Source organism: Ochotona curzoniae, unplaced genomic scaffold (assembly GCF_017591425.1).
Source record: "Ochotona curzoniae isolate NIBS_2020 unplaced genomic scaffold, NIBS_Ocur_1.0 contig_3819, whole genome shotgun sequence".
Classification (NCBI taxonomy): domain Eukaryota; kingdom Metazoa; phylum Chordata; class Mammalia; order Lagomorpha; family Ochotonidae; genus Ochotona; species Ochotona curzoniae.
This window is the reverse complement of record NW_024466004.1, coordinates 40,560,050-40,581,591: the sequence shown is the minus strand read 5'-3', so window position 1 is coordinate 40,581,591 and position 21,542 is coordinate 40,560,050. Positions and strand designations below refer to the sequence as shown.

Sequence of the window (21,542 nt, the reverse complement as noted above, 5' to 3'; positions counted from 1 at the left end):
TTAGGCTGCTAAAATGCTGAAAAGCCTGTATTGTTTTATTACTTGTAAGTAAGCATATTGAAATGAATGCATTTAATGAATTTGACTTTGACAAAGAACAATGTGTACATTAACACAGACTAAGGAAGCCACATAGGAGGCTACGCACAGCTCAGAGCTGTTGGGAATGCTGCTCGGACAGGTGCCTTCAGAACTAGCCTGAGCTGCTCAATAAAATCAGTGTCTTTATTTGTAACTTGCTTTTGGCTAAAGTTTCTTTATGTCATCTGACCATTTTACCTCCTTAAAGGTCTCTCTCACACCTTTGCACTTGCCTTCGTGGTCACTGCCTCTACCTGTGTTAGCCATTCTCTCCTGCAGGAATGCTGATAAACCTCAAGGGAGTCACCAGTGTTGCTGCATTCTTCATACTGTAGCTAGTCTTCAGCGGCACACATATCTCACCACGCCTTCCCTGCCACCCTGAATAGAGACCGAATGTTTTGTGTTGTCTGCCATAGTCTCACCTCAACAAATGCTCCTGGAACTGATCCTTGTCCTGAGATAAATTGAGCAAATGTAAAATTGCACCATTCATTTTCTCACAATGTATAAAAATGAAAATGGATTGCAACCCTACTTGCAAAAACAAATTGTAAAACTCATAGAAGAAAACATGATCATTTCTTTGTGTTGGTAGGTTGAACAGTGTATTATCTGTGATATGAAACAACCAATGAAAAAATGTGTCTCATTAAAATTGTGGCTTAAAGAATACCACTAAGTTAAATCTCATACTGGAGTAAAATATCTGCGGATTATAATCTGATAAGAAATCAGTATGCAGAATATCTAAAGAATACTTATAATTTGAGAATAAACTACATATAACCTCATGCTAAAATGACAAAGGATTTGAATAGGCATTTATCCAAAAAGGACTGAAAATGGCCAGCAAGTCTAAAATAAGACTCAACATCATGATTCAGTGAGGGCAAGCACATCAAACTCTGAGAGAAGCACGGCCAGAGTGCATAAAAGCTGAGTATGCAGGGGACAGGAGAAACTGGAATTGTCATGCATTGCTGGGAGGAATATGAAATGGCACAACCACTTTGGAAAAGCAGGCAGTTCCTCAGATTAAAATTACATGTGATTCAGCAATCCGACTCATACATGTATAAGTATGTTCAAAGGAAATGAAAACGTGTTCACAAACTTTACACAGATAATTACAGCAGCATTGATGTTAAGAGCTTAACAACTAGGAACTCAACGGCCCAACTAATAAACATAAACCCTATTTGTATCTGTATATGTATGATGGAATGTTATTTTGCCATGGAAAGGATGAGTGATGATACATAACTACCACGTGGATGAACCTTCACACTCTGTGCTGAGTGAGGTCTGATACAAAAGGCTGTGTACTGTAGGACTCATTGTTTACATTTTCAGTCTTTAATACTATTCGCATAGTTGGGAGGGATGCATGTGCATGTGGGCCTCTGATTAGGGTGGGAGGCTCAGGTACAGAAAAAGGTGAGTGGGACATGTTTCTTTTTTTTTAATTGATGAGTTTAATCCATTTATGTTAAGGGTTAATATGAATGGATGGTAATTTGGTCCTGTCATTTTAGCACTGGGTTGTTCATTGATTTAGTCTTCTGTTGTTATTTTACTGGGATGTTCTTCATATTTAGCTTTGGTTTTGGTGGGTGCTATTCTCTGTCAAGAGAACATCTTTAAGTATCCTTTGTAGGGCAGGTTTGGAAGAGGCATGTTTTAACTTTTCTTTACTGTGGAAGAATTTTATTTCTAAAGACGAAGAAAAGCTTCCTCGGGTACGTTATCCTGGGCTGGAAAATTTTTGCTTTTAGAATCTGGAATATGTCCCTCTATTCTCTTCTGGCCTGTCTAGTTTCCTGTGAGAGGTCTCCTGTGAGTTTAATTGTCATTCCTTTATATGTCAATTGTTTTATTTTCACACGCACATTTAGAGGGTCTTATCCTTATGTTTTATTGGAGAGAATTTAATCATCATGTGTCGTGGTGAAGATCGCTTTTGGTCAGGCCTGTTGACAGTCTGTGCCCCTCCTGCATGTTGTTTCCCATTTTTTTCTCCAGATTAGGGAAATTTTCCCTTATTATTTCATTAAATGCATTTTTAAACCCAGCTTCTCTTTCTACACCTTCTGGGACTCCCATAACTCTTTTATTTGGCCTTTTAATAGTGTCGTTCAGTTCTTAAAGACTTTATTTAGCTTGACCCAGCTCTGCTTCCAGCTTTTTGTTTGTTTCCCCTGGTAATAGGAAATATCTCCCAATCCTGAGATTCTTCTGCTTCTTTCATTCTATTTTGGAGACTCTCCACTGTACTTTTAATTTGCTCTACTGTGTTCTTAATTTCTGATATATCAGCTTTCATTTGACTCATTTGATTTGATTCATTTCCTGTGTAGCATCTAAAGTTGTATCTAGACTGCAATAAACAAACATTGCATGAAAACCAACAGTAACTGAACACAGTGCTCAGATTCCAGCCAGTCCTGTTAGGCTTATTCCAAGTGGAAGAGAGAGGAAAGGCAAAACCTGGGAAAGGCTTGAATAGGTTTTAAGTCTCACCACTAAACCTTTGAGAATAGGATTTTTAAACAAATTCCCCGGGATAATTCTGAGTGGCAGCCATATTTGGGAACTGTAACTTAGTCCCCATACTGAATTATCCCCAATCCTGAGCATAATCAACCCACAGTAAGTTGACATCCTGCCACATCTCACAAGTGAAACCACTCTTCCTGCAGGCATGAGGGGTACTCGATGGACCAGTCCAGTCACCTCTGCTTGCTTCACCTCTGCACAGCACTGACTGGTGACTTCCTTCCTCCCTGACACCATTACTCTTTGGTTCTTGTAGTCCACTTCTTGCTGGTTCTATGCTTTTGCTCCAGCTGCCCCATCATATCAGATCATCCAGGATTCCGGCCTTGGACCTCTCCACTGTGCCTGGAAGATCGCACCCTTTCCCGTGCTTCACACCCCATGCTGATGGCTCCACATCCATCTGTCCCATCCAGATCTCACTCCTGAGTTCCAAGCTCAACCTGTGCCAATGGTGACTCTATGGTGCTTTAAGCCCCATGGGTCATGCCTCACCAAACGTGTCTCCCTTTACTGGCTTCCTGTTAATGGTGTTGGCCTTTACCAGACCTATCATCAAGGTCAGTCCTTGATACCTTGCAATCTTGCCCCTTTTTCACCCCACTCAACTCCTAAGTTTGCAAGTGTATTTTATTTATTTATTTATTTTTAAAGATTTATTTTATTTTTTATTACAAAGTCAGATATACAGAGAGGAGGATAGAGAGAGAGGAAATGGGGCTGCCGGGATTGGAACCGGCGACCATAGGGGATCGCAGCACATTCAAGGCAAGGGTCTTAGCCAGTAGGCCATGCCACCAGGCCCTGCAAGTGTATTTTATTCCAGAGCTGAGCGACTGTTTCATTACTGGGTCTGTTCCAGCTCTTCTTCTCTTCCCTTGCCTAGGGACAAATCTTATCCAACTGCCCATCAACTCCAGTTAGGAATCTCATGAAAAAGAATAAAATGGATTATGTCATCCCACTTTGCTGAAAACTATTTAAAGCTTTGGAATCTGTCTTTTCTTCGTAATGAAACCCTGATTGGTTTCTGCCTCTGTTCACTCCTTCCCGCCCTCCTAATCTCCCTGCGCTTTGATCACACTAAACTGGTAGCCAGGACATGGCAGGCAAAGGATGAGAAGGTTTTAATCATTCTGTTCAGCAGTTTACAGGTAACCACTGTATTTATCTCTGTACTTCTAATGTGCATGATTCCACGACCTAGGACAGAGGTCAAACCTCATTTGTGCTGTCTGACTTCATACATCTCAGAATGAAAAAATGAAGTCAATTTAATGTTCACCATAGGAAGACAAGCTTACAGTTATTGTGCATCCTATTTTGGATTATGCTAGCTTTCAAGATGAAAATGTGTTTTACACTTTGATGTCTTTAGAAAAATGATGTGTTTTTCAGAGAAGAGCAACTATCCTTGGTCACAGGCAAAGTGTATTTTCTTAGAAGAGGAAACGAAGACATCCTCTGAAAATGGGGTCATCTGTGTGCTGAGTGGTCTCCTAAACAGCTCGGTGCACTTCCTCCTGGAGGAGTCGCTCTGACCCCCCTGCTGGATGTGACAGACTGGTTTTATGTAGCCAGAGCCATGGATTAATGATCTCAGCAGAAAAGCTGGCATGTTTGAGAGATTTACATTTTTTATGTAACAGTTTTAGCCAAAGCTGTTTGGGGGTTCAGCGGAAGCAGAGTTTCACAGGAGGCCAAACTTCTTGACTAATGGCCAATCACTAAGGAGAAGGGAGGGCCAGTGGCCAGCTGGATGTTGTGTCACCGTCTTGTGTGTGGCGGTGGGGAGCAGGAGAGGCTTCAGTAGCAGACAGTAAGTGCCCGCCGGCCCTCCCTGCCACACCACAAAGGCACTGTCAGGAGACAGCAGTCTGAATCAATGGTTAAGCCAGTGGGTGCTGGCCCCAGTGCACGTTACTGGAAAGCAGCTGGATTCGTCCCAGACAGCCACAAGATGCCTTACTTGACGAGGCTCATCTTGTTCTTGCTTTGCCTGGTGGTTCTCGTGAACAGCAGAAAGCCCAGAAGGAAGAGATGGACGGAGCAGCTGGAAGCATCCAAGCCGAGGTAAAGTCATGGGCGGCAGTGGAGAGCGATTACCCTGTAGCAGGTGTGTGGGGGGCAGGGGAGCCTCCTGTGAGAGCTGGGGGCGACAGCATGCTGCAGATTCCAGGGCCTTTACCGGCCACACACACGCTGTGTGTCAGAAGTGCCAAGGACCAAACTGGAATTCTGATACCTGTGTTCAGTCAAAGCAGAAAGCCCATGCCTCAATGGGAAGAAAGCACCTTGTACGTCTCCATTGTGTGACTTTGTGGCTCAGGAGTACATCCTGTAGGGGATATAGAGGGCTGGCTAGATAATTCCACTCAAGGATTTGGGTGAAAATTGCACATAGAAGCTAATCAGAAGCATTAGGAGGGAAAATGTAATGAGACATTGTCTTTTAAAAATTCATTTGATAAATGATAACCCTGTAATTTCATTGGGTTTCATGTTGCTGATTTGCACCCTAGAAAAGGTGCTTGCCATTAGGAACTTGTGGTTTTCAGGAATGTACATGTAAATGTTAACGAACGTCATCTCACATCATGGAGACATTGCAAAGAAATATTGGGTAGGCCCAGAATTTGCATGCAGAATCATTACATTACAAATCGAAGTTCCTCAGGAAATGTGTGGAGCTCTTGTCGAAGCGTGGTGCTCCATGATGGAGGTAGACATAGGGGTACAAGGCATGAAGAACAGAATAGAACAGCGGCTGGGTGAAAGCACCACGTGAGTGCTAGTGTACATTTTTCCATGCTGCTGAGCAGCAAGAGAACTAGCACTTTTGAGTACTAACTTGTGTCTTCAGACACCTTTTCTTTTTTTTTTTTTTATTGTTGTTAACATTGTATTATGTGATACAGTTTTATAGGCACTGGGGATTCCCCCCACCCCTCCCGTACCCTTCCCCCCATGGTGGATTCCTCCACCTTGATGCATAACCACAGTTCAAGTTCAGTTGAGATTCATTGCTTGCAAACACATATCTAGCATAAAGTCCAGCGTCTTATTGTCCAGATAAGTTCAGTGGCCTCTTGGGGAGACCTTCTCTAGTTCAGACACATTTTCTAGATCAGTAGTCTCTAAACATTTAAAAAAGTAAATTTTGAAAAGCAGGCACACACACACACACACACATACAAAGAGGAAGAGAGATCGTGCATTCACTGTTTTTCTCCCCAAATGCCCACACAGTTGGGACTGGACCAAGCTAAGGCCAACAGCTGAGGGCTCCATTTAGGCTTTTCCTGTAGGTGACAGGGACCCAAGCACTTGAACCATCACCTGCTGTCCCCCAGGGTCTGTATTAGCCAGAAGCTGGAGTGGGAGTGGAGCCAAGCCTTGAACCCAGGCACTCCAACACGGGATGCAGGGGTCCCAGGCAGTCGTTCTCCTGTTGGGCAGACATCTCAGCCTGCCATGCACCACCATTCTCTGTGCCCCTTTTTGGAAAAGTGAAGTGTATTTACTTAGAGCTTCTCTGAGTGTGTTTATTAGTACTTGCTGGCTTCCTTATTTTTGCAAAGCACTACAGATGAGTGTTGCAATCTCTGCTGCTCACACCCCAGTGGGACTCGCAGCTCTGGGAGCTGTGGTTAGTAGTGTGGGAAGAACCTGCTTGGTGCCTGCTACAGAAGCTGTGTCCTGCCTATGTCACCAGAGTCTTGGCTGCCTGACCGGCAGGGACCTCATTTTAGGGGAGTGGTGACTAGCTATTGTGTGGAAATGGGTTCCAGGACCAAAGAGGGCCATGAAACCCTTGCATGGGATCATTTTTGACAGATGTTTCTAGAACCTTTACTATACAAATGGCAACCTAGTCCTTAAAGAGAGGACTGAATCACATGGCATTTCTCAGAAAAAGCCACAACTACAAGTCTTCACTTTCCTTCGGGCTGTCTTGAGGGGCTCAGATTCATGAACACACGCTGAGGCGCTATATCCATATGCCCTACCCATCTACAGATGTGCACAGTGGGGCAGAGGCTGGAGGAACTCCCGCAGTGTGCAAGGGGCTCAGTGGGCCTGAGACACGGGTCTCCCACTGATTCCCAGTGGAGAAGCTCTGTCTGCAAGTGGCCTGCCCCTAGACTACACTAATCAGACAGGTGCTAAATGACCCACCCTTTCCTGATGACAGCCTTACAGCACTCTATCAGCAGGACAACTCTTGGAAGTCCCAATGACGCACAGACACATACACATTTATACATATATGGCTTGCATGGTGTGTGTATTTTATAGCTGCACACAACACATGTGGTTAGGCATATACCACATGCATGCTCGCTCCCTCACTCTCTCACACACAGGCTCAGTCAGAACCCCTTCTAACTGTCAACCTTCCTTGCATCATGCTCACCAAGATACTTATTCTGCCCAATAGCTGTTTCAAAACCACCTTGTGTCCCCGAGTCAGTGACTGGCCACTGAGTGATTCTGCCATTTGATTCGTGCCAACCTCCTACTCCCAGATGCCCTCTTCCCTTCTGGGCCCCTCCTGGCCTCCAGACCCATATGGCTACTCCTGTCTGCCCCGATAGGCCCTTCCTCCCAATCCCCCAGCTGAAAAATTAACCAAGTATTGGCCCCTGCAGACAGGGCAGTGCCTGGGTAACACTGTGTGCTCTTTGGGGTGTCCAAGCCTGGAACCACTCTTTTTTTTTTAAAGATTTATTTTTATTATTATTTTTTATTGGAAAGGCGGATATACAGAGAGGAAGGACAGAGAGGAATATCTTCCGTCCGATGATTCACTCCCCAAGTGAACGCAACGGCCCATGCTATGCCGATCCGAAGCCAGGAGCCTCTTCCGGGTCTCCCACACGGGTGCAGGGTCCCAAGGCTTTGGGCCGTCCTCGAATGCTTTCCCAGGCCACAGGCAGGGAGCTGGAAGGGAAGCGGGGCTGCCGGGATAGAACTGGCGCCCATATGGGATCCTGGCACGTTCAAGGCGAGGACCTTAACCACTTGGGCCACCGCGCTGGGCCCATGGAACCACTCTTGACACGGGCTGCCTCTGGGCCCTCCTGCCCATCCCAACCCCCTCCTGGTGGCCATCAGAGTTTTGTTTTACAGGGATCAGGAGCAGTGCTGCCCTCCTGTCACCCCACAGCTCTTCTCTGTCACAGAGCCCCTTAGGGGTGAGGCCAGCAAGGCAGGGCTGCCCAGGTGCTTTCCTTGCCTGGGGGTGTGGCTGCACAGCTGCACGCCTCAGAGCCCTGATGAGGAGGTGACTGGGCCAGGGTGGGGTTGGAGTGTAAGGCTTGCAGCCAGGGTTGACTGCAGGGAGAGGGCAGTCCACTTGAACATGGTTAGCACCCTTGTTATCACCACCAAGCAAGACACAACTGTGGGGATATAAGTCCCGGTTAAAGGCAGTGAGCCTGTTTTTCTGCTGCTTTCACCTCCTCCCACATTCCCCTGCAAGGTGGGACCAAAGTGCCCTGAAGGCATATGGCAGGGGTCAGGAGTTGGCCCTGGGAGCCATGACTGTTCAGGCTGTACCCAGGGTAAGGATGAGACTCATCAGGCATCACACCACTGGCTCCTTAAACACAACCACCCACCCTGGGGCCTCAGTGGCAGCAGGGTTTAAGCCTCCCCTCTTCTGTGGGGCTGTGGCATCCTGGGACTTCCGGTCCCTAATCCTCCCCTAAATAGACATGGAAGCTGTGCTGAGCGGGAGGGATTTGCTGCAGCCAGGCAGAGAGGCAGAGAACGGCTGCTCTCCCAGTTTTAATTTCTATCATCTGCTAAGCCCAGGGCTGAGCCCTTCATCCACCTGCCGGGCATCTCAGCAGCAGACTGGGGACTTGGTCCCTCATTCCTTCATCACCCAGAAACAGAGGCCCGTGGGAGTAATGGCTGCAGAGAGGGCCTGAGCAGTAACCATGCCTGCAGGCTCCAACTGTACTGCAGCCTGCAGCTGGACAGGAGATTCTAGTCAACTTTTTTGTCACCATCATAAATGTTAGATAATGTCCACCGACCGACCGCCTGCTTGGTGAAATAATATCGGCAAGTTGTTCAGAGTTGAGATGGAAGCTTTATTGGAAAATCCGCTCCTGGGCCCTCTTCGCGCAGAGGGGAAGGAAGAGGGAAGCGAAAAGGGCGTCTGAGATACGTGTCTGGGAGTTTTATACCCATCTACACACGTGGGAGGGCAAAGGGGCTGTTCGTGTCCCAACTATGCAAGGAATGTCCATTCAGGTGTGCCATTGGTCAACTGGAATCCCGCCAGGTAGGTGACGTAACCGGCTCCTGTGGCCCCTCCTCCTGTGGGGGCGGGGCAGACCCGCCCCTAGCCTCCAGTGCCCTGGGGAGCCATCAATAAACACCCTGGAGAAGCTAGTTCTGAAGAGAATAAGTTTATTTGGCTCACTGTTTTGGTGTTTTACCGTGCAAAGTTGGTTTGGCTTCTGGTGACATGGAGAGTATGGCAACGTCAGGGAAAAGAGATGAGCTTTTACAACCACCTTTCTCCCAGGAATTTCCTTCCAAGGGCACCCATCCCTACCCATTCACGTAAGAACCTCCCACTGAGACCCTCTGGAAAACAACCAACCAACCAACTAACCAACCAATGGATTGGGTGCCGCCTGAGTACCCTTGGCTTTTGATTTGGTGGGTTAAATGACCACATAAGTTCAGAAGCACTACAACAAGATTCTGTTGGATTTTGCTACTGGGCCTCAGTGGGTCTGTCTGAAAGTCCATCTGTCCACAGCTGCCCTTCCACCTGCTTCACATCTCTCCTGGTGGGGTTAATGCTGACTTCAGATAAAGTCAAAATTCTTCCCATTGTTTTCAGGGCTTCTGCTGGTCCCCTCAGGCTGATTCTTTCCAGTCCAACAACACTCCCAGGCTCCCTGGTTCTCTTTTAAAGTTTCTTCACTCTTTGGCCAGCCCACAAAACGGGCTGGTTCAGTGCACCCCAAGCTAGACTTTGCATATGCTGAGTTTCAATGGCCCCAGTGAGGCTTGGCTTGGGGGTATTCTGTTAGGCAGACAACAAAAAGAAAAGACGGAAGGGGGAAGATTTAGCACTCACCCGCTTGGTGACAACAATGTGAGTCCCTGACATGGGGAGTTGGCCAAAGTCAGTGCAGACAGAGGAGTGTGGACAGGACCTTGAGGACACTGGGATTTACGGGACAGGCTGGGGAAGAGATGAAGAAGCAACTGTGTGAAAGAAAGGAACAACAGCCAGGGTCCAGTCCTGCAAGACGACAGCCAGCAGAGGCATGCTCCTGTCTCAAGCTGGGAAGTCCCAGTAGGGACTTGGGCACAAGTGGACAAGAAGAGCCTGCGAGGGAGGAAGTGGCTGCAGCCTCTGGAATGCAGCTCTCTAGCAGAATGATTCATTCTGGGGGACAGGAGGGAGACATTTTTGTTTTGTTTTTAAATCCAGAGACAGGGTTTTCAGAGTGGTGACAGTATGTAATACTGTGTTGGGTCAGTGTCAGTATGATGTATGCAATCCCTTGAAATCACACCACCAAGCGGGAACCCAAGTGCATACTGAGGGTTTCGGGGGATAAGGAAGATGAGGCAGGACCAAAGAATGGGAAGGTGGGGTGAGCATAGGGAGCAGGCTGACTGACCTTGCAGAGGCAGATGGCTGCCCACTAGGAGCCTGCCCTTTCCCGCACAGGCCGCCTCAGGACATGGCACGGGCCAGTCTCACTCAGATGGCGCTGCCTCCATACCTCCCAGCCTGCTCCCTTCCCCAGTCCCTGCACGGAGAATGGCTTTTATAATGAATAAAGTGCCACAAGAATATAATTAAAATAGAGGTATATGTAAGTGAACAACGAACCTTCAAAACGGGATCTCTTATTTCTTATTTTTATTTCTTTTAAAAAAAGATATATTCATTTTTGTTGGAAAGGTGAATTTACAGAGAAAAGGAGAGACAGAAAGATCTTCTGTCCGCTGATTCACTCCCCAAATGGCTGCAGTGGCTAGAGATGAGCTGATCCAAAGCCAGGCGTTGGAGCTTCTCCCAAGTCTCCCATGAGGGGTCAGGATTGTTCAGGGACTTGGGCTGTCCTCCACTGCTTTCCCAGGTCACAAGCAGGAAGCCGAATAGGAAATGGAACAGCCAGGTCTTGGACAGCGCCCATATGGGATCCCAGAGCTTGCAGGGGTAAGATCAGCCAATTGAGCCATCACATCAAGCCCTGTCTTAACTTACTTCTAAAAACCTCCAATAAACTGCATGTAAGGGAGAACTACTGACAGGTCCTGAGGGGTGTGAGGTTCCCATCCCACCCTTGGCACCAAGGTCTGGGGTAAAGGCTGCCCTGCCATATGCAATTGCTGCTGCATGCTGCACGGCTGGTCATCCAGGAGTTTCTGAAGTCTTCCAGAACTCAGACCTCCCCTGCAACCAATCAGACCTCTATGTTCCTCCTAAAACAATTCCCCCCCCCCCGCCATAGGTAAATAACTCCATACATAAAATAACTAAACCTCCAGAGGTGGGACCTGGACAGCTGTATTTTTAACCCTCCCACCCCAAGGGGAGGTTACTGACAAGCTATAACCAAGGGTGAGAATTACAGATTCAGTCACAATGCTGTCAGCAGAGGTTTAATAGCATGACAGTGTTGAGATCTGCAAGACCATCCATGGGAATTGATGCGGGGTACCAAGTGTGGCTGCGGAAAGCTCTCATTGCAAGACTTCAGCTGTGCTCATCTTAGAACTGTGTCTACTGAGGCTGGTGCTAGAGTGCAGTAGATTAAGCTTGTGGTACCAGCATCCTACAAAGGTACTGGTTGGAGTCCTAGCTCCACTCCTGATCCAGTTCCTTGCTAATGTGCCTGGGAAAGCAGCCAGAGATGACCCAAGTTATTGGACTGCTGTACCCACAGAAGCCCTGGAAGAAGTTCCTGACTTCAGCTTGGCCCAACCCTGGATCATTGTGGCCATTTGGGGAGTGAATCAGAAGATGGAAGAGCTAACTCTTTCACTTAAATAATTTTTCTAAGTACTTGTCACAGAACCAACATTATAATGTAAAACTTTAAAAAAATTTTTCCTCTTCTTCATTTGAAAGAGAGTAAAAAGCCAATCTTCCATTCCCTGCTTCATTCTGCTAATAAAAGTTTACTATCCAAACACTTGCAACAGCAGAGATGCACTGGGCCAGGATGGAGCCAGGAGTAAGGAATTCCGTCTTGTCCCCCATGTGGGTAGCAGAGACCTGAGTATTTGAGTCATCCTCTGCTGCCTTCCAGGTGCGTTAGCAGGACTTTGGATCGGAAGCAGAGATGGTACTTGATCTCAGGCATTCTGATATGGGAAACAAGCAACCCAAGTGAGTGCCTTTACCTACTGTGCCTCAATTCTTACCGCGAATTTTGTTAAAAAGTTAGTGAATTAACTGCAAAGAGAGAAAGAGATTTTTCCACCTGCTGGTTTACTCCCCCTACTGCCTCTAACGACTGAGACTGCGTCAAGTCAAAACGAGGAGCTGAAAAATCATTTGTATCTCACGTGGGTAGCAGGGACCCAGGCCTTGGAGCCATCACCTGCTGTCTCCCTGTGCAAATTAGTAGGAACCTGGCTTGTAGATGGAGGCAGGACCTGAGCTATGCACTTGGATGTGGGATACGAGTATCCTTGGCGGCAGCTTACTCTACCACGCCACAGCATCTGCCGCAACACACAAAAAAGCAGCATCACTTCCACCACTTACTGCAAGCATCTTCCTCAGATTCATGGCAAGGTGGTTTGGAGCATGTCAGGGTAGGAGCTGTGCCACCCAGGAATGGCCATGGAAAGACATTTCTTGTTTCTCTTCACAGCCACCTGTATAAGAAGAACCTCGATGTGACCAAAGTCCGCAAAGGAAAGTCTCAGCCGCTTCTGCGTGTGGACGAGCACGACTTCACCATGAGACCAGCCTTTGGAGGTAGGACCAGTTCCTCCCCTGAAGGCCCGATGGGGACTGGGCCCCCAGGGCAGCACGGTGCCGTCCAGGGGCTGCCTCTCCAGGTCCCGGCCCTTTCCTCACTGGGAGATAAATCCAGCTTTGGTTCTGGATCTGGGTGTGCCAAGGAGAAGAGGGCGGGCAGGAAGCAGCCTTGGGTAGCTCAGCTGTTTGCTTTTGCAAGAGACACCAACTTGGTGTTACCAAATTTTCTTTTTTTAAAAGATTTTATTTATTTCTATTGGAAAGGCAGATTTATAGACAGAAGGAAAGACAGAGAGAGAAATAGCTTCCATCTGCTGATTCACTTCCTAAGTAGTCACAACGGCTGGAGCTGAGCTGATCTGAAGCTAGGATCCAGGAGCTTCTTCCAGGTCTCCAATGTGTGCGCAGGGTCCCAAGGCTTTGGGCTGTCCTCTACTGGCTTCCCAGGCCACAAGCAGGGAGCTGGATGGGAAGTAGAGCAGCCAGTATACAAACAGGCGCCTGTATTGGGATCCCAGTGCATGTTAAGGTGGGGATCCAGCCACTAGGCTACTACACTGGACCCGTTGGTAACTTTCCTTTTACCAGAACAAACAAGAACAGTTTAAGAAAGTCACACACCAAATGGATCCTCTACTTGGCTGGCTGGGGTTATTTGGGCATTTCTGGGACACCTATTTTCCTGTTCAGCATAACTCAATGCAAAGCTCACCTACATACCTGCCCTGAAAGAGCTTTACTGACTGAAGGAAGGCATGGCTGGTGACTGTCCTCCCAGGGTCCTGGGAAAATGCTGGCTTCTTAGCTTGCACTGACATCACAAAATACCATCAACTGGGTGCCTTGTGCACAAAGGCTTCCAAAATTTTCTTATGGTTATAGATACTGGAAGCTCAAAATCAAGATCAAGGCTGAGGGGCGGTCCTTGACTAGGCTGGGCCCAGGCTCGTGTCTCCAAGTGAGAATTCAAGGAAGAGAGGTGGATAAATATGAGCTGGAAGGTGAGGTTTATTTAAAGGGAAAGCTCACTCTCAAGGAGCAGGGGACATCAAGCAGAGAGGATGAGCTGCAACCTTTCATACCATTGGCAGGTATGGGCGTGGTGTCTGGGTTGAGGCTTAACTGAATATTCAAAATGGGCGGGGTTTGGGGTGGAGCTTGAATAAAGCTCTCTCTTTTTTTTTTTGGAGGGGTGGAAATCTCAGAAATGCCATGGCATCAAGGTGTTTGATGGGAGTGGGTGTGTCAACCAGAGTGATGCAATCATGTTGGATATTTTCAGCTGGTTCTAAGTGACAAAATTCCAGCAGCTGAAGTCTGCACAGGAGGGGATGGAATCCCAGTAGTGCGTGCGGGGCTGCAGGTGCTGCCAGTCCTCAGCTCCTCCAGGCTCTTGCTGCTTCCCGGCCTGCAGCAAAGGCACTGGCTAAACCCAGGACTGCCGGGGTCCGCTTTCTGGATCAGAGACAACGCCTTGTCACTCCGACCTCCACTGTGACTTCGAAGGGGGCATGCCATCTCTTGAAGGCTCTTTTTTTTTGTTAAAGTTAATCATTTCATTCATGGATCTCTAGAATATGCTTATTTTCAAAAGAGATTTATTTATATTTATTTGAAAGGTAGTCTTTCAAATAAAAGAGAGAAGGAGAGACAGAGACAGCAAGTGAGAGAGACCTTCCATCCCCTGGTTAACGCCCCAAATGGCCTCAGTGGCTAGAGCCGAGCTGATCCAAAGCCAGGAGCTTCTTCTGGATCTCCCATGTGTGTGCACAGTCCCAAGACTTTGGACTGTTCCCTGCTGCTTTCCCAGGCCACAAGCAGGGGACTGAATGGGAAGTAGAGCAGCTGGGACAAGAACTGGCACTCATATGAGATCCCGGTGCTGCAGAGGGAAGAGTAGCATGTTTGGCCACTGTGCCAGGTTTTTGAGGTCTCTTCTTATCACTGCCTCGCATGCTAGGGGTGGAGAATCTCAACAAGTGTACATTTCGGGGGCGTCCACATTCAGACCACAGCGCCTGGCAGAGGCCCTGGGGGCTGTCTGCTCTGACCAGGCAGGGCGTAGGAGTAGAGCTGTTGAGTACATGAAGCCCTGGACCTTCTCCGTGCATGTGGGAAAGTGAGGTGCAGAGCCCTCGCAGTGGGGCCCCTGGCATGCAGCCTTCCCCTGCATCTCCATCCCTGCCCACAGTTCTTTCTTAGTCCCACTCCTTCTCCCAGGGTGGCAGCAAGGAGCAGGTGGCCTTCAGGCAGTTCTTTGCTTGCTGGTCAGTGAAATGGGGAGAGTCATTTTGTCAACCAGCAATGGGTCATTGTCCAGACTGAATGAGTTAAAGTATGTAAAGTCGCTGACACGGAATCAGGACAGCCCAGCTGTCAGACCTTCCTCCTGTGTGACTGTTCAGGGATTAAGACATTAATTTATCCCCACTGCATTTTAAAAAGCCTCAAAGCCTCCCACTAAATTCCTCGCTCTCTGACACCTGCCACAGCAGAAGGAGCAAAGCGAGCAGCAGATTACAGCACAAGGATGTGATGGCTCTCCTCCTGGCCTGGGTGCTGACCTCCGTCTCGGGTCAGCAGGGACCTGCGATGCATGCCTCGTGGGGACGCTATGGGCAGTCCTGCCAGGAAGTGTTATGGTAATAACTTTTTACTGACTATGCAGCTTTAACATAACTGTGCCCGCCCCAGGAATCTCCACAAATCCAAGCCATCAGCTGGAAGCTACCGCTGTGTCAGGGGACAGAGGTTGGCGAGGCAGCGAGGAACCCTGACAGTCATATGAGTGACACAGTGACAGTTCTGTCCCCAGCATCATCCCCTTCAAGGTGCTCACAAATTCATACCTTGGTCTTTAAAAAAACTTGAAAAACAATTTATTTGAGAAGTAGATAGACACAGAAAGAACCAGAATCCAGAGTGAAAGCCTGTAAGCACCAAGTTGAAGCCAGGTACTTGTACCAAACCTGGGTCTACCAGATGGGCTGACAACGCCAACCACTTGAGCCACCAGCTGCTGTTTCTTAGGGCCACCTGAGTAGGAAGCTGAAGTGCGGAGAGAAGGTAGAATGTAGGTGGGCGCCCAACCCCTGGCCTAAGGGCATGGCCAATGCTTGTCCCTTGTGTATGACTTAGTGCAATCGTCTACGGCCATACCACCCTGAACGCGCCCGATCTCGTCTGGTCTCAGAAGGTAAGCAGGGTTGGGCCTGGTTAGTACTTGGATGGGAGACTTAGTGCAATCCTTGCATCATCTTCGGGAGGCAGGTGCTAGCAGGATCCCCACATCAGGGAAGCAGGCAGAGACAGGTGGGACTGGCCTGGGTCACACAGTGGCTGAGGTTGGACCCTTGCAACTGTCTGGGTTTCTTTCCCATTCTTGCCCCTTAGACTGAGCTGGGACACTACCTACATGTATCCTCAGCACTTCTAGGGTCCCTCCAAAATGTTTTAACATTAGACGGGGGGAAAAAAGTTTGCTAGAAGAGTCTGTTTTCGTTAACATTGATAATATATTTATTTATACCAACCAAGCTGAAAGATATGCTTTCTAATTAAAAAAAATATTTATATATATATATTTATTTTTGTTGGAAAAGGAGATTTACAGAAAGGAGAGACAGAGAAAGACCCTCTATCCAATGGTTCACTTCCTAAGTGATCAAAATGGCCAGAACTAAGCCCATCTGCAGCCAGGACCAGGAGCTTCTTTCAGGTCTTCCACATTTGTACAGGGCCCAAAGCTTTGGGCCATCCTTCATTGCTTTCCCAGGCCACAAGCAGGAGGCTGAATGGGAAGTGGAGGAACTGGGACACAAACTGCACCCAAATGGGATCCTGGAGCTTAAATGGGGGAATTAGCCAATTAAGCCCTTGCACCAGAACCTCTAAAATTATGATTATGATGATTACTATTACTATTATTTGTAATGGAGGAACAGGCCCAGGAAGATGCAAGTGCCCAGTGTCCTTGCAAGTTGTAGTGTGGCCTCACCTCAGTACGGCTTTGTGGGGCAGCTATGTACCTGACTGCAGGTGAGGCAGACATGTCTTTCTGCAGAAGGCTGTTGCTGCCAGGAGCCTGGGCGACAGCCGGGCCTGAGACCCAGGGTTTAGTGATGACCACAGAACCGCCAGGGGGAGAACTTAGGTTCCTCCTGTAGCATCAGTCATAAAAATGCCCCTTCCCTGGGGAGAGAGCAGGAGCTGGCTGTCCGGGACAATGCCCTGCCCTGTTTGCAGAAGGGCTGGTAGTGAGCAGAGTGGTTCAACAGGTTGTGGTCCCAGCCACGCAGCACCCTCTCCCAGTCACGCTCAAAATGAAAACCAGCCTTTGTGTGCCCCGGTCCGCACGGCACAGTCCCCTGCGCCTGCCTGTATGAGCTTCAGAGCCTGGGCAAATACCCTGGCTCGAGGGAGCTGCAGGCGAAGGAAGCTTCAGGCACCCTAGCCTCTGACGGAATGTTGTGGCATTGCCAAAGCCCGGACGGGGCTGCTTCTCTTTATTTGCAGCTTTTCCCACCCCCACCAGGGGACGGTCCTCTGGGGACTTTTAATTCTGAGTGGCCAGATGTCATAGGGATAAAATGGGGTTGGGGAATTGCGGGGAGTGGGTGAGTTGGGGGTGAGCCCTTAGCGAGGCCTTCATGAACCCCCAAATAAGAAGCTTTACAACACCCTGAGTCCCCCTGCCAAACAGGAGAGGTGGGGCTGCCCCTGTCCTTTCAACGACCTTTAGAACCTATAATCCCTGGGAACATCTGTGGATGGCTCCGAGCCAAGAAGCCGTCACTGCAGATGCTCTGTGTGGCCCTGTTTCACCCTGCGCCTCTCCCAGGGCTTGCAGCCCCTGCCCAGGGACCTCTGTGAGGAAGGAAGCTGGGCAGGCAGCTCCTTAGGGTCTCTGCAGCCAGTAGCAGGTGCACCTTCCCTGGGGTAGCTCTGAGGCTGGCTCCTGTTGCAGCACAGCCTGGTCTCCACTGCCCCCACTGTTCTCTGCCCAATATCTGCTTCTTTGGTAACCAAGTTTGTGGAGCAAGCATCAGGCACAGGTGTCCCTCTATGGCCTCACCTTGTTCTCCTGGGTCCTCTCTCCTTTCTCACCCTTTGGGGAGGGACTTTGCTGTGGGTTGATATTTAGATGTAGCTGACAAAGAAGAATTCTTCTAAGACTAAATACCCCTTGGATGACCTGACACTCTGCAAAGAGAAAAGATTGCAAATCTGGTGGCTTCCTCATCATTGCAGTGACCAGTTGAAACCTAAACACCTTGTGGAAGTGACCGGTTGCCTGGGTAAGTGAGGTACCCTGGCCAGAAGCTCTTCCAGAGGCCCAAGGTTTTTCTTTCATGTGTCAGAGATGTCAGCGCAACATGTATTTTTTCAAATTTTAAACGTAACATATAAATACTGTGGTGAAACATAATGTGTCTTAAATTGGTAAAATTTTGCCAGTCATACTTCAGTAGAGCTGAAAATAAACACAAATGTGATGAAATATATCTAACATGAAATTTATTGTTTTGCCTTTTGTTTTTTTTTTTTAATTATATCTATTTATTTGAAAGGCAGAACTGCAAAGAGGGAGAAGAAAGACATTTCTTCCGCCTGCTGGCTCACTCCCTGCAAGGCACAATGGCCAAAGTGAGGTCAAGCCGGAGTCAGGAGCCCGGCTTCATCCTGGTCTCCCACAGGGAAGGACCTAGGCTCTCGGGCCACCTGCTGCTGCTTTCCCAGGCACAGTAGCAGAGAGCTGAATCGGAAGTGGAGCAGTTAAGACTAGAACCAGGAACCTCTATAATCATCACAAGCAGGGGTTTAACCTGTATCACCACACCTGCACCTTTTATTATTTTGTTTTCTAGAAGCCACCATACTGTTTCCTGTAGTGGCTATACCATTCCCATCTGTGCAATGTTGTCTTTTAATTCCACCTTTATAAACAACGTAAAGGTGAGATACAGTGTGACTATAGATTATTTTGCAATATATCCAAGGAGTTTGTCAGAATTGGTGGGGAAAACGCTGACAACAACACCAGCTTGCTTTTCTAACCGTAATGTTTTCATTCATGCAACAAATACACATTTTTTAGAGCTGGTACCGCATGTCAGGCAGGTTCCTTGGCCCCGGGGACCTAAGAGTAAGCAAGCCAGACCCGGAGTTTTCACTGGAGCTGGGGACAATAAAGAGAGTGTAGGGAGAGTGTGGAGGGCAGACGTGGGTATCGTGGAGAGCTACCCTTACAGGACCACCTTTGACTGGAAAGCCCATGCTCTGAGCAGCTTTCTAACACTGAACCATGGACATGAAATATATTGTCCTCAAGACGCTAACATCTAGTGGTGAGACCTGATGATCAAGTGCAACCAAGAATTGCAGGTGCCTCATACCAGGTCCATGCTGATGGAGCTGGCGGAGGAGGGAATGGTTTGTCCGGCCCAGGGAGGACCTGAAAAGCTTGCTTTGGGGAAGCCATGCAGGCAAGGAGCCTGGAAGGATGCCGTCAGGGAGACCAGGGAATGAGTGTAAGATGAAAGCGGGAAGCCAGGTTTCTCCAGGGAGAAGAAGGCTCCTGGATGAGGATGCCAGAGCGGGAGGCACCGAGGCACAGCAGGGAATGGGAGAAATTCCCTGTGGTTGGAAGTGCCCACCTGTGCAGATGGTGAGGGCTTGGGCGGGGGCACACAGAAAACCAGGGTGCAGCGACAGGTAACTGCAGCTGCACAGCCTAGGCCAAGGAGTGGCAAGGTCAGTTGGTACTTTGGGAAACTTGCAGTGGGCCTGTACGGAGCATCTGGAGGGATAAAAAGCTGAGGCAGGGCACTGGCTGAGCCCTTTAGCCATGGTTCATATCAAAGCTGTCATGGGATTGAGTTAGTAAGAAGTGTAGGGAACTCAGAGATGTTAAATGTGGAGTGCCAGGGGAGGGACTAGCCAGGCTTTGCTGCCCTACAGACACCTGCTAAGTGTCTGGCCTGGCTGAGTCCACTCACTGAGTGGAGTCACTGAGAAAGGACATTGCATGAGCCAGGAAGCTAAATGGGGTGTATACGGCAGTCTGCGAAGTTAAGGGACTGGCAAGCTATGGTGAAGCCCTGTGGTGCTGAGAAAGAGTGGAAGCTGCTGGCATGCCAAAGTATGAAAGTAAGAGGAGGAAGACACTTGCTGACCCAGACATGAACTGTAGCCATAGAAAAGCGTTGTCTGATAAGCAAGCCTCAGCTTTCAGGAGAGGGAGGTGTCCATTGCTGGGCATGCAGTGACACAGGTGAATTACTTCCTCTTGTGCCCCATCCCCTGATACCTGCTAGCATTCTCATTGGCTGCAGCCACCCAGAACACCATGGAAAGAGACAGTGGTTGTCAGTGGCAGCTCCAGGCACAGGCAAGCAAGCCCTGCACTGGCCACACACCTGCCCTCGTGGGCAGTCTATGGGACCTACAGGATGTACCTACCATTCCAGGTCATACCTGGGCACCAGGGCCCAGAGCCACCTGTCACATGGCCTTGTGTTTGCTTCAAGGACCCGCACAGGCCTTCTACCCATGGGGTCTCAAAATGGGGGCCAATGGCATGCAGTGACCAGCTCTGGATCGGAAAGGTGGCCCAGGGCTGGTGTTCAGGAAGATGTGTGTGCACAAGGTGTGTGTGTGGGTATGTCCTTCTGTGTGCAGGGTGTGGCTTTCAGGAAGAGCAGGAAGGCAGTGTCTGAGTTGGGCACCATCTTCCCACACGGCCAGCCAGGAACACCAGGAAGTCTGAGGATTGTGCTGTGAGGGAAGACTCTTCTGGACTGATAATAAAACGTGCGTCTGACAGAGGCAAGGTATAGGAGATCTGTCAAGTGACATTTCCTTTTTTTTTTTTTAAAGCTTTATTTATTTTATAGTAAGAGTTACAGAGAGGGAGAGAGATTGTGTGGGGGAGCGGAGGTGGAGGGAGAGAGAAAGATTTTCTATCTGCTGGTTCACTTGCCAGATGGTTGCAATGGCCAGGGAGGAGCCAGGATGAATCTCAGCCAGGAGTACAGGGGTCCAAACACTTGGGCCATCCTTTGCTGCTTCCCCAGGCACATTAGCAGGGAGTTGGGTTGGAAGTTGAATATCTAAAACATAAATTGGTACCCACCTGTGATATTGACATCACAGGCAGTGGCTTTAATTGCTATGCCTCAACACAGGATTTTGTAAAATTTCACTCCTGCATGTCTCCTTCAAGGTCATTAACCCAGAGGGTCTTGACACCTTGCAGACTCCTGGAACCCACAATCCTCCCTCAGAGTATCTGGTTCGGCACCTGGGTTTGGACCTGAGAGCTTCGCATCCCTCTCCAGAGCTGGGGTGGAGGGAAGGGCAGACGACCTAGTCCAGTCTTTCCCACTGCCACCCCTGTGCACCCCCAATCCGTGTGGCACTCACTGCCCAGCTAGAGGCAGCACTCTAAAAGTTAGGTCATTTTTAAACAAGAATATTCGATTACAAAGCCAATAAGGAACAAGGTCTCACTGCCAGTTTTCAAACGGATTGAGACTTTGCAAGGAGCTCTTAAGGAAAGGGAGGTCTACATGGAGGACATGCAGAGCCAGACGAGGGCAGCAGGGCACAGGCAGGTCACTCAGAGCCACCCCATGGGGAGAGGTCTGGCTGCCCGCCAGGAGCTCCAGCTACATTCATTTCCTGGCCTGGCTGGGGCAGGGCAGAAGGCATCCCTCTCCCCGGATATCCGGCCCCCTCTGCCTCTGTGCATCTCATCCCTAAAGGCACCAAGAACACCTGAGATATCCGCTCCCCCCTCCCGACCATCCAGCATACAGTGAAGAAGGACAAGGCTGTTGCAGGGCCAACTCATTCTGCTCGAGTGAAGGGTTCCAGGCATCAGCAGTGGAAAGGGAACTTTAAAGTTGGCATCCAGGTC

The 21,542-nt window shown here is 48.8% G+C and overlaps 1 protein-coding gene across 1 annotated transcript in view; it reads left to right on the top strand.

Annotated features, from left to right (window-relative positions):
- Nucleotides 1–4,497: 4,497 nt before the first annotated feature.
- GABRR2 (gamma-aminobutyric acid type A receptor subunit rho2) overlaps nt 4,498–21,542 on the top strand; it is a 37,070-nt gene continuing 20,025 nt past the window's right edge. Inside the window, exons 1-2 of the mRNA XM_040983082.1 lie at nt 4,498–4,713; nt 12,513–12,619. Of these exons, the coding sequence (XP_040839016.1) occupies nt 4,526–4,713; nt 12,513–12,619 (295 nt within the window). The 5' untranslated portion in view covers nt 4,498–4,525. The remainder of the gene's footprint in view (nt 4,714–12,512; nt 12,620–21,542) is intronic.